General features: G+C 40.1%; 1 protein-coding gene across 8 annotated transcripts in view; it reads right to left on the bottom strand.

Moving 5' to 3' along the window:
- Window positions 1–13,912, bottom strand: part of ST7 (suppression of tumorigenicity 7) — a 235,521-nt gene that overhangs the window by 13,357 nt on the left and 208,252 nt on the right. For 7 of the 8 annotated variants that reach the window (XM_073899105.1, XM_025873217.2, XM_025873214.2 and 4 more), the window contains one exon: window positions 7,107–7,257. The exons of the other annotated variant lie outside the window; for it this stretch is intronic. In XM_073899105.1, the coding sequence (XP_073755206.1) occupies window positions 7,107–7,257 (151 nt within the window). The remainder of the gene's footprint in view (window positions 1–7,106; window positions 7,258–13,912) is intronic. 8 annotated transcript variants of the gene reach the window in all.

Here is a 13,912-nt window from a genome sequence, read left to right as displayed (position 1 = left end):
AGTCTCCTGCACTGTCCTCCCCCGGCCCCCCATGGCAACCTCCATGACTGTAAAGATGCTTACGGTGCTCTTAAAATCTCTCTCTCATGTCAGATGTCATTTACATTGAGTTCATAAAATAAGATTAAGCTTTTTGGCTTCACTAAACAAAAGCAAATGCAATTTCTGTTTGCAATTCTATCCTTTACCCACCCTGCTGTGCAGGGTCCAGCAGAGGGGGAGATAAGCAGTGGAGGGCTGAACAGGAAGAACACTGCCGAAGTCTTGCCAGCTTCACCTCCCACCTCCTGGTCCCTCTCACTGAAAAGACATGTAACTGCTCCACAAGAACCTCACGGCTTTAGCTGAATGTCCAGAAATTTTGCAAGCGCAAGTAGTAACACACGGGTTTGACGGTGCAAATGAGAAGGGGAAAAAGGGCATCTGTTTCATAAATTTCATCTATTTCATGAATGACTACAGACCTCCTAAAAATCTTTGTCTGGAAAAACATACATTTCAGAAGAATTAAAAGTATACATGCATTTGGTTAAAAACAAAACAAAAAAGCTGGGCCACTCCGAGTGAATGCATGGGACACAAACGGCGTTTCTGCATTTTCCTCTGTGTGCCGTCACCTCCCTTACCTTGACTTCTGCTGTGCCGCTGAGGAAGGGGCAAAATGAAACTGGGAGTCAGTTAATGACCACAGAGGGCCCCACAGTGAAGTCTGAGGCACTGCACGGCCATCTCCCTTCCCTGACCAGACACGTTTTCTAGGCTCCACACCTGTCAGTGCTGGGCTCACCAGAGACCCTAACCTAACACTAGAGAAAAGAACCAAGAGAATCAAAGAAGAGACAGAAGGATGGATACAGTAACAAACTAATTCCCTATTTTCCCAGTGATTTCTAATGACCTCTCAGACTACCCACTACATAGACAAGGATAGAAGATAATATTTGATATTTTGTCTATGTTGCCTTTTCAAAGAGGATCTCAGAGAACTTTATATAGATAGATTATTTGTAATAGCAAGAATCGCATTTGAATCCCAGCTCCACCTCATCAAAATGTGAGTGCCTTCCTCATGCACCAGGCATAGGCACACATTGTCCCTGCATTGACAGAGCTCATGGCCTACTGCAGGAGACAGATGATCCAATAATCATGAAAATCAGTGTGGAAGATTTCCCTGCCATAGCACCTCTGTGCTGTGTGTATCTAATGCAGGAGCAGTGGAGGTGACAGCTAACAATGAGCTGAACTCGACCAAGCTAAAGACTATATGATTGGATGGGTCATTAGTCTGTGTCCAGTCTCTTTGTCTGTAAAAATGAGAATACTACAGACCCTGAGAAGCTTAAAGGAACTAAGTGTGGCAGATGTTAAGGTGTTAAACATGGGGCCTGATGGCTCAATAAAAGTTAGTTTTCTCTTTATATTCCCTTTCTACTAAACCCACAGTTCCTACTTTCTCGATCAGGTCATACTCTTGCTTATAAGTAAAAATGCTGCTTGTTTATAAACAACCAGAAGTGCAAACAATAGAACAGAAAATTATCATCAAAACACAAATTTTACATTCTCACCTCTGACTGTAAAGTAGGTAACTGGCCATAAGTGCTATCTGTCCTTCGTGAGGCATTTGAGCACCGTAATAAAAAATTCTCAAGTCAAAAGCCCGGGGTGCTGACCCATACTCTTGCACTATCTAGTTCTGTGGTCTTGGGATAATCACTTTCCCTTGGTTCAATGATCTACCATTCCAATTCTGAAGAGAAATTCTGGAGTATTATAGCAGATTCACTACCTTGTTGCCGACCCTGAACACGCTAACACTCTGTTCCTACTTCCACGACAGCATTGCTTGTATGCACACTACACATCATATAGACGTGTGTGTTAATACACATACATGTGAGTATACAGGAACAGATGTGTGCGTGTATACGCACACACATTTTAATGTTTCTCTCAGCATTTCAGAGTCCTATTCACCCTTGTATCTCCAACATAATGCTTGGTACAAAGGAGGGACTCAATATGGGTTCACCAAATAAAGGAATACGTGAATTAATGTACAATCAGGAAGAGACAACTTTTAAAAACTCAAGTGGATCCAAATTATGGTCAGTCACCACAGCGGAATAATGAAAGGGCCAAGCTGGTTCTACTGGGCAGTAGGTGGGGAGGCACCACACAATAGCTGGAGCCTGGCTTTTAGTGTAAGTTCGCTATGACCAGGAACTTTAGCAGACCATTGCTTTCCCCCAAATTATAAAATTTAGCATTAGATCTATGGGGTGAGGGGTGGGGGAATCTCTCTTTAGCAGTCCAAAAGGTGCCAGTCCTTCGGAGGAAAGGTCTGGTTAGTGGAAATGCCCCAAGGACCACATCTTACAGCAAGGAACATTTACCATCGGGTTCAAAGAGAATAAATTAGAATCAGAATTTCATCCTATGCTTCAACAATGGGCCATTTTCTCCTCTCAAAGGAAATACTCTGCCTTCGTCCCCCTAAAACACACCATCTTCAACTCTTATACATTATTTAGTGAATTCTTTGGGGAAAAAAATCTCCAAAAAGAAAATAAAGAGTCTTACTTGGTCAAGAGGAAAAAAATGGAAACAAAGAAAGGCTAAGTGATTTACCCCATGGCATACTTCTCTTCTGATATATAGAACTAGAAAATTAAATCTTAAAGTTCACAGCTGCAGTCAGCAGACTACCCTGCTTTATAAAATAAATACAGCCAAAATGAGCCTTGAAAAGATCGAGGTAGGAGGGAGACGAGGCCACATCAGTATTTAATATAGGTATAACAGAAGATGTGCCATTTAAAATAGAGCCCCATAAGGCGCAACACTGTTGTAAACAGACCCAGTACAAATGAGATTGCTTATTTATATAGGTTGTGTATATTCAACTCATACTTGCAGTAATGTGCGTGTGTGTGTGTGTGTGTGAGGATAACCAGAACCTACAGTGTTTAAAATAAGTGTAATTCAGATAAGGTGGCAGCTGTATAATAAACTAAGAAATGTATTTTTAAATCTTGTAATTAAAGCTTTTCCCCTTTCTTGATTATCTTGACTTTGAGGAACATATTGTGCAATTTCAGGGGCTGGGACAGTGATGAATCAAACATTTTAGAAACCTTTGAAATGCTGATGTATTTGTGGTTGAGGACTCAATTTTGTTTTTTTTTGTTTTTTTAAACCACCATATGTTTCAAACCCAAACAATCTCTGCCATGCATCAGCTGGACTTTGGGGTTTTATCAAAAATGTGAGTTATTTCAGCCTGATTGGTGGGAACCTCACTTAATTCCACAAGATGACTAATGCTCCAACATAATAAACTCATTAAAAAGCAAAGAAAAATATATTTCTATCTCCACTCCTAAACCAACACTTTTGACAGAAGAATGTTTTTTAATCTCCGAAAGATCAATTAACTAAAAGAATACTCATTTTTAACATGGGAACTGGTGAAATTAGGTACTGTTACTTTCCTCCCTGAATTTCCTTTCTAATGAAAAGGGGAAGTTGGAAGGGAGTTGGGGAATGGCCTTAAATTTCAGAACGAACAAAAAAAGATATAAAGGACAAAACCTAAACTATGAGGCTGGCAATGTCAAAAGGCGCCACCACGTGGTGCACTGGAGGAAGTGCAGCCTCTTGCACTCAGGCACAGGATGTCCAGGGGACCTCTGAAGGGAGAAGGCGCCCTTCACCCACTGTAGCTGTCTCAACGCAAGGGCCTTGAAGCCCAACAATCTGGGGTGGGGCAATGGCATTCAGTATCATCTGTGATTCACAGGTTTCAAAAACTGGGTAAGTTAGGTCAATACCACTATAAATAGCCAACTCAAAATTGTAATCCAAGTCTTCCGATTTAAGATGCCTCCATTTAATTTAACCTAGAATGGACACAGACCTAGAAGTGATGTCAAAAGATTGCATGTGATTGTTTGAAGCTAAAGTGGTCATTCTTCTAAACTGCATGAGAGATTTATAGCTTTGCTTTTAAAAAGGACCAAAACTTTGTACTGAAACATCATTTTTATAAATATATGTATATACAGATATACACATACATATTTGTGCTTGTAGAAAAATATGTATGTGGGGCGCCTGGGTGGCTCAGTCGTTAAGCGTCTGCCTTCGACTCAGGTCATGATCCCAGGGTCCTGGGATCGAGCCCCACATCGGGCTCCCGGCTCGGCGGGAAGCCTGCTTCTCCCTCTCCCACTCCCCCTGCTTGTGTTCCCTCTCTCGCTGTCTCTCTCTGTGTCAAATAAATAAATAAAAATCTTAAAAAAAAGAAAAAAGAAAAAACTTGTATGCTTGTTGAGAAATTTGAAAAATACAAACTTGAAGGAAAAAAAGAAAATCTCTTAAAATCCACTTAAAGATATATTTATTTCCAGTCTCTTTCCTTTGTTTATATGTAGAATTATTTGATTTTTTATAAAATTGGGCTCATTCTATATTTAAAATGTTTAAGTCAATATCCACCATCAAAAATATAATTTTATACAGAAAGATTAACTTTCTAAACACTAGAAGAGGAATAAGTACACCTGAGGCTATAAGTAGTAGTGTAAACTGAAGGCTTCCAAGCAAATGTTTCAGAGATAAGTGATCTTCTTATGCTTAATCTATTCAGGAAAGGTCTAAATAGCTGGTATTATAGAAAAGAAGACGGAAGAGAAAGTGAACTTGAGTTTACATCCTGGTTCTACCAACAGTGGCTGCAAAACTTGCAACAAGCTGCTGGTCTCAATGACTCCTTCTCTCCTAAACAACTGAGGCGGCCACCTCTCAACTGTCTAACTCAGAATGTTGTCAGGAAGAGCATATGAAATGATGCACATGCAAACCCTCGGTAAATTACCCACTTATACACACACTCTTCAAGGTGCTTGGTGTTCTCCAAGGTACTTAGTGCCTACGAAGCACTCTCACAATTCTTGTGTAGAATTGAGGTACAGCTTTCTTTCCAAAAACTGAATAGTAGTATAACTTCCTTGGAGTGGTTTCTATTTATCTGTAAGGTTCAAATGCAGAATTTCCCTTTCCTTGAGGTCCCTGTCTTGCTATACTGGTTTATGTCTAAAAATTCACCTCCTCTCTTCATTCTGCCCATCTAATCTGAGGTAATTAATTATATTCCCCCAACATTACCACCCTCATAGATTTTGGAGCTCACTAAATCACTTCACATTTGTCCAAATCCCATTGTTCTTCCCAGTTGATCCAGGGCATCCCCCCCACCCATTGGTATCCGATTATATGGGTAACTGATTTCCAAATAAAATTTCTAGTTACTCCTCATGGGACTTTTTTTTATGGTTATGCCATTCCTAACACTGTGTCTTTGTAACTTCTTGCCTCCCTATTTTGATCCTTTCTATATTACTGTAACTTTCTTATCAATCAGATCCAACTGATAAGCTTCTTTTGTTAGGTTTCCAAAATGCTAATCTATAAATATGTCTTTATTTGGTAAGCCAATCTATCCATGTCATTTTTTTCCACAACTAACCCTAGGTGAGGCCTCTCGTGTTCAATCTTGCTGGGCTTTTTCGATCTCTTTTTCATGTTTAAATAAAGATTCCTTTTGTCTTTTTTGGGTAAAACACTTTAAATGCAACAATAAACCAAGCCAACAGGGACTTTTATACGCGCCCACACATGCCCTGAGTACAATGTGCTGTCTCAAAACAGGACCAGGGCACCTGGGGTAGCTTATTATACAGAATGGAGTGGGGGTGGAAGCATCAACCAAGTCAACACCCCTCAAGCTATAAATAGTAAATTATTTAAGTAAACTCACTAGAAATTCTCTAAAGAAATATTTTCAAAACTCAACAAAAAACTTGCAATCAACTTGAGTCCCATCTCTGTCAACTTACTTTTACCCCATTCCATTTGGCTGCCCCCACCCCCCTTCCTGCATCCATTTGGATTCCTTCTGGGTTCGGGAAGGGCAGGAAAAGGGAAGAGCAGAAGATTATCAAAATGAAAATGGAAGCAGCAAAGATAAACAGAGTGAAAGGGATTAAAAAGACATTCCTTTGTGAGGCTGATCAGAGTAGGAGTGAACTAAGAAAAAATTATCAGAAGACTAATACTTGTTTTGTTTCCCTATGAGAAGGGAAAAAAAACACCCCACACTACATGTTGTACTTGTTTTGCTTAACTAATAATAGTGTGTCGACACCCATATTGTCAATAATCTGTAGTTTGGGGCCTTTTCCCTCAATTTACCTTCTTCCAAACAGCCCCACCGCTTTGCACGGTGCCCTTGCTTATGACACCGTCCTAGTTCTTCATGGCTTGGTTCAAATCTCCTGACCCATAAGGTCACCCATGACTGCTCCACCCCACTGACCTCGCCCTTTGGAAAAATCACTGAGCAGCTGCTGCATGCTGGTTACTCCTTCCAACTAGACAAGATGCTTCGCCAGGACAGGGAGCATGTCCCACCCACAACTGAAGTCTCCTGTCCTTACACAGAAGGATAGTACCTGGCACATGCTCAGACTGATTATCCCCACATCCATCAAACAGGCTTTATCCATTAATACACAAATGCTACACCTGCCACCCAACACTAGGGTCCTGTGGTCACTGATCTTGTTCTGAAGTATAACTGCTGCTCATTTGTTTGGCCAACCTAGATCCAGTGGAGGATAACTGTGGCTCTTTGGCCAATCCTCCCAGAAAGACCACCTGGAAGTGGTCATCAGAGCCTAGCGCAAGGCCAAGCCCTATGCCAAAGATTCCCATGAAGCTGAGGGGGTGCCCAGGTCCCCAAGGAAGGTTTTCCAGTTATAGAGTGCTCCTCTGCCAGAACAGTCCAGATTCATCCCGTCCACTGTATAAACTTGCTTTTTGGAGGTACAGGGATGGCATCACAGTATCATCCACCACCACTGGGGAACTGAAGAGTCTCAGTAATTAACCATCATCTCTCATGATGGAACATTGCAGGGAAGAAGAGCTACAGATATGCAAATCATCATTATTCATCATGAACACTCAGGATAAAAACAGTTTTAGCATCTTTCCGTGCTCTTAAAAAAAAAACGTTTCAAAGAAAGAAAATTACTTACTGCCTTCCCACGTACAATGCAAAAGATTCAAAGCCCCTTCCACCCTCTTCCAGTGTGCCAGATGAAAGAACGCATATGCTATTGCTTCACTGTCCCCTCGCTTCAGGATATGTTCTGGGGGGAGGATTAAGCTTTTCATTTCTAGGAGGTACTGAAATAAAAAAAGGCAGGAGACAGATGCATTAAAACATAGTAATTTGGAATTCCATATTGAGAATAGAGAGGTTGATTTCCCTAAAGGCACACCACTCATAAGCATTTCATCAAACCTGCGACCTTGTTAGTACATTTGAAGGCAATTACTAAAATATCCAGCAACCCAAAGCTTGCTAATAGATAGTTAGCCTTCTACTACTTTCCTACAGTGAAGATCATAGGCTTTCAGGGTAAGATACTCTAATCGACGAAACATATATAGACCCAAACAGCAAAATGGAAAATTTAGAAGACACAATAAAGTTGGTATAATTTTGTAACCAGAAACAAAAATACATAAAATGGACACAGGAAGGTTAAGAAGTCATAAGACTAAGCCCACTATACTAGAGAGACTTGAGACTGACTAGTGCTGCCCATTATTTTTTTCTATACAGATTTACCAAGGAGAAGGACCTGGTCCTGTGAAAAGAGCCACCCCTTGCTGTTCAGATGCTGGAGGAAGGAGATGTGGCAGCCTGAGCATAGGAAGACCCCAGGGAGAGGAGCAGTACAGACCCCAAACTATACTGTTCTTTTAGTTCCTTTCCCAAAGACTGAAGGGTCCTCAGCTTATGCCTCTTCATTCCTATCTTCTACGAAGGAGATGGAAGCACAGGGCCAGAATGGATTCTTTGGTGTTTACTACAGAATAGAAAGGGAAGCAAATTTAGGGTGGTATTTTATATTTGCAAACGTTAACTTCTTTTTGCTGGCTGGCTTCTCCCTGGGTTTCACTCCTCACCCACACATACATACACACTATCACCACCAACCACCATCACAACAACCCATGCACCTCCTTTAAAATGGAGATTAGCGGATGATGGAGGGATGTGTTTAATTAAAATGGGACAAACACAGCAGAAGGAAGTGCTATGAGAAGAGATGTTCAACAGTTTTAATGTCAGAAACAACTGCCTGAAGATTTATCTATCAGTGGAATTTATGAGAGGGTGAAGAATGGAAGAATCCTGCTACACGGAATGGAAATCATGGTACACCTCTCCGTGTTCTGTTACCTCATGTGGCTTTATGTGCTTTGCGCACTGCGTGCAGGTGCCTTTAAGCTTCCTCTCCTGTTGGCATATCCGTTATCGGGATGCACTTGCTTAGGAGGAACCAGGAGGACACACTCTGGCCTCTTGGTTCAGCAAATGAAACTTTCCTCACTCTGGGTCTGGTATGTGAAAAAAATCTCTAAGCCTCAGGCCTCAAAAAAGTGAGAGAGCCTATCGAGAGTGCTGCAGAGAAGAGTGATAGAGCCATCACACTTGGCGGTGAGGGGGTAGGGAGGGTGGGGAGGGTGGGAATAGAGGGCCCTCCATCGACAGAAAGACCTCCGTGGGAAGGCCTCTTCCCAGACCGTTCCATGAAAGGTGGTGATTACTCTAATGGGAACTCCTCAAGGATGAGTTCCAAAAGAACTTTTTGGTCAGATCCCTTTTTGAATTCTACAAGTCACTGCCTTCCTCCTTCATCTTGTTTTAAAACAGTGCAGAACAAAAACCTTTTGGGAAAAATTACAATTTTGAGTTACCTAGTAATCCAATCGGCACTACATTTATAATGAATAGCAACCATAATATATATATAAGGCTGAATTTTACGTTCAGAGATATTTGACTATCCTCTCGTGATCTTGTTACCCTAATCAAAGCGATTATACTCTATGTTGCCACCGCCCATGATGATCTTAAAAGACTCCAAGGCAATGAGTCATGGGAAAGACATATAACCTGTTAAGTGTTATAAATTGTATTAATTGTTTCAGAGTAAGAGAAGAAAGATCATTCGGTTACTCTTAATAATCATCAGGAGAACAAAGGAAAGGGAAATTTTGTTGCCTAATAAGAGCCCTAGAGTAAGACTTTATTTTTGAGTTTCTAATAACTATTTATAGCTACTCTGCCTACCAAATAGTCAATTTTTCCCCAAAAAGTCAATTTTTAAAGAAAGAACATGCTGTATGAACTCTGAAACAACTAAATATGAAAACCATTAGTGCATGTGTCCCAGGTATACAGAAACCTCTTCAAGTCCCTGAGAATAAGATGGTGGCTGAAAGAAAAGTATAAACTACCATTGCTTTTATTTCTATGATTAGGAAAGTCTTTCAAAGTCATTTCATTAAGCATCTATAAGAGAACTCTTCTCTTGACCTAAGGAACCTTCAGGAATAGGGACCTCTGAGAAGAAGTGGGTAGGCCCACATTTGTGGGTAGACTTGAAACAGAGGGGCAGGGCAGAGAAAACTTGTGTGTAAGGGGCTTAGAAAATTACCTATATAATTTTATAATTATAATAGAATAGATATAATAGATCTGCGTTATCCAACATGGTAACCTCTACCACATGTGACTATCTGAATTTAAATCAATTAAAATCAAATAAAATAAAAAACTCAGTTTCTCAGTCCCACTAGCCATATTTCAAGTCCTCAAGTGAGGCATGTAGTTAATGACTACTATACTGGACAATGCAGAGACATTTCTGTTAGCACAGAAAGTTCTATGGGAAAGCACTACTGTAGACAATGGAAGTTTCCAATCTTTAAGTAACTAAAATAATTTTTAACATGAAAAAATTTTACAGACACCTATGGTAGGAATTATTATTATAGTATTGATTGAAAATACATAATATGGCAAAAAGCTAAAATAAATGTAATAAAACAGGAATTCATTTAAAAGCATCGCTGGCCACCAGGGCATCTAAATATACTTGGAAAATAGTACACATGTGTGTGAGACAGATGGCTTACTCAGCTTGCAGGCTCAATGTGCTGCATATGGCCTCAAGGACATCATCATCCACAGCCCTAAAATCAGGCCGTAAGGTAATGCTTTGTTTTTCCTCTAAGCTGCCTCTGATCTTTGTGTACGTGTACTTTTCATACATTGCCTTGTATTAGTTATTTGTGCGTCTTTTCCCTCAGCTGAATCATAAGATCCTCAAGAACATGAATCTCGCTTCCTAAGAAGTCTCTCAAAATGAGCATCCTTGCTCTAATCAGCCTCATGATGCTAACCAGAGCAACTCACCAAGGACACTCAGTTACCTTCTCATTGAATTTGCTTGATGGCAGAAATAGGTAATGCCTATAAGGGAGATTTATACTCCAGTATAGTTCCAAACAAAATGTTGGCTCTAACCAGACGATGAAGGCTAATAACAACAATCTGTTATGTTTTTGGCCAGGCTTAAAAATGGCTGGCAAGATCAGTTCTCAACATGTGCAACGTTTAAATTAGAAAGGCATGGAACAACATTTCACATCTTACTTGTCAAGAGAAAAATAAATGGAAGAGGGCAGATCCCTATCCACAAGTATGCAGAAATCAATTAGAATAACTGTAGCTTGCAAATCAGAGAACACTCTCTGCCTGTCTGTAATAATTATTTGGCTTCTATTAGCCAGGCCAGCATTCCGTGCTCTCTTGCCTGCTACCCTGCCTCCAACTTCCTTCCAGATTCTCAAGTCACATTGATCTTAAAGTACAGGCTTCTAAAGGTTTCGGAAGCAACTCTCAAAAATCTATATGTCAGAACCTAGTTCCTTATGTCCATAGGAACATACGAAGTCAGAACATAGAAAGAGGAGCTGAGTAGTATGGACGTATTTAAGAGAGGCTGGCTCACCTGTCAGGAGGCTACCCCAGGTGACTGTTCAATGCTCTTCTGTTAAGGTCTTAAAATTCTCTAATAATTTGAGTGAAAATAATCCTAAAGTTAACCTTCACATAAACATTAATGTCCAGGAATTAATTTATACCCCCTTTTTTGGATTTTTACAATACCAACAATAGAAGTCATATGAAATCATTAGGGAAAAAAATGGGAACAAACAAAATAAGCAAATACAGGTTAATTTTAGCACACTTAGCTAAATTTAGGTAAATTCAACACATTTAGGTAAATTTTAGCACATTTGGATGATGGCTATCAGGTTCCTCCCAAAAAATCAGGTAGTGGAAGAATATTAGCATGAGAAAATGTTCATCATATATTACTAAATGAAGAAAAAGTAAGGGTACCATACAGATTATGATTTTGGTAACTAAAAAAAATAGATATGCACATTAAAACACTGTAAAGTCACAGACAATGTTAATGGTGGTTAAATATTTGATTTTATGGGAGATTAATTTCTTTTGTGCTTTTTTGGTGCTTTCCAAGTTTTCTGTAAGTCATTTTTATTTCTCTCTCTATATATATGTATATATGTGCATGTGTGTGTATGTGTACATGTAATACAAACCTATCTTCTAGACTTGCAACAAAAACATAAAAAAACAAGCCACACAAATGAAAAAAAAGATAACCAGAGACAGCAATTTTTATATGTTTACAGTGCTTTGGTACAACTGGGTATGAAAGAGGCTGAGAGCCCAGAATGGATACTTTAAAAATATCTATCAGTAAAGAGTTCAGAGAATAAAATTAGTCCTATTTGGAAGACAAGTTATATATTTTGAGTCTCAGTGTTGCCTACTCCCTGGACTCAATAAGACACACGCTGGAATAGGACAAAAATACCACAAGTAGCCGTGGCTCTCTTGAGGCATGCTGGGATGGGGACTGAAATACCCAGTATCATGGTTCCCTGCCTCCCTTGCTCTCATACCCTCAGCCATTCTGACCCAATGTTTGAATCCCAGCCCTACTGTTCCACTCTGAGGCCCTGGACAAGTCAATTTCCTTCAACCTCAGCCTGCTCATCTGTTAGAATAATAAAAATACACATCTTGCCAATTCTAACTGTTGAAGGTTATGTAGGATAATATACGTAAAGCATTCACACAGTACCTGGCACATACGTGTTCATGAAATAGTAGCTATTTTTACTAACAAAAAAATGAAATGTTTATATTACTGTGGAGATAAGTTGTATTTTTTGTGTATGTATGTCCCACAAATAATTGAATCTGTTTTTAGGTAAAATACTTCAGCAATTTTACAGTAGTAGCAGATTGGCTGAAAAGAACTGGCTCCTGGGGGGTCACTAACCAATCTGGAAACAAGCACAATGCAAAGCTGAACCACCAAGTTACACCCGGTGATCTGTGGTACCACTCAGGGGGCCTCCGTACAAGATAACTGCTGCTTGCTGGCTCACTTCTCTCTTCATCAGTTAACTGTGCTTCATTCAAAAACCACAGGAGTGTCCACAGTGCATCCCAAGCAAAGATTTAGGAGAGATCATGGTGTACTGTAATGACCCACCCATAGCAGCACGCACAGTTTACCTTAAGGACACACCAAGGGCATGGACATGAATTGGTCAGGTCCCCATCCTGATGATCCCTAATCTTTGTAGAAGCATGCGTGTGTGCGTGCGCGTGTGTGTGCGTGCGCGTGCGTGCATGTGTGCGTATGCGCGCGCGTGTGTGTGTGTGTGTGTGAGGACAATAAAATTCAACATGATGACTGCCTTAGTAAGAGGTATATACAGTTCACCCTTGAACAATGTGGAAATGAACTGTGTGGGTCCACTTATAACGCAGATTTTTTAAAAGATTTATTTATTTATTTGAGAGAGAGAGAGGAATGCAAGGAGGGGCAGACAGAGAGGGAGAATGAATATCAAGCAGACTCCGCACTGAGCACAGAGCCCGACACGGAGCTCGATCCCACGACCCAGAGTTCAGGACCTGATCCAAAACCAAGAGTCGGATGCTTAAATGACTGCACCACCCAAGTGCCCGATGGATTTTTTTTTTCAATAAATGCAGTACAATACTATAAACATATCTTCTCTTACAACTTTCTTAACATTCTTTTCTCTAGCTTACTTCATTGTAGGAATATAGTATATAATACATATAACATACAAAATATATTATTATTCAACTTTATGTTATCGGTAAGGCTTCCAGTTAGTAGTAGTAGGCTATTAGTTAAGTTTTTAAGGAGTCCAAAGTTATAATGGGATTTTCAACTACGTGGGGGCATTGGCATGCTTAACCCCTGCATTGTTCAAGGGTCAACTTGACTAAGTACTAAGGAAGCAAATGAAGGGTACTTCTCTGAGAAGGTTTCACAGAAAAAGGAAAGTATGAGTCAGTCTTATTATTAATTAAATTAGTTCACCTACAAAGATGAGGGGAGGCAGAAGCCACTGCAAGGCGGGGCAGTGGCAGCAAAGCATCAAAGGGCATATTGTGTTTATAATCTTAAGGTGCTTAAGTCCTAACATGATAGGTAGTCCCAACACTGACCAAGCACTAACAGGTATCAAGTATTTGCTCAGATACTCCTTACAACAAGGGATTAGGATTCTTATTTTACAGATGGAAAAATGAAGGCTTTGTGAAGTTAAGTAGCTTGACCAGGGTCGCACAAATCGTATGTACCAGAAACTGCACTGGAACTCTGGTTTTACGCTAGTCTCCAAGGGAAGCAGGAAAAGTAGACTGTAAAATGTCTTCCGTCCTATGCTCCAGAGTCTGACCTCCGCTCTGAGTTATTCCACAGTATTCAAACTTTGAGAAACAGAAAAAAAAAAAAAAAGTTCAAAAGAAAAAGAGCAACTTAAAACAGAATACGTGAAATTGATGTAAAAAAAAATGGGGGGGGGGGGGGACCCTGGGGGAGGGAGCCAATAGAGG

The sequence above is a fragment of the Callorhinus ursinus genome, unplaced genomic scaffold, assembly GCF_003265705.2.
Source record: "Callorhinus ursinus isolate GAN/ISIS: 27379988/994484 unplaced genomic scaffold, GSC_fseal_2.0 scaffold12, whole genome shotgun sequence".
Lineage (NCBI taxonomy): Eukaryota > Metazoa > Chordata > Mammalia > Carnivora > Otariidae > Callorhinus > Callorhinus ursinus.
This window is presented reverse-complemented; position numbering and strand designations above follow the sequence as displayed.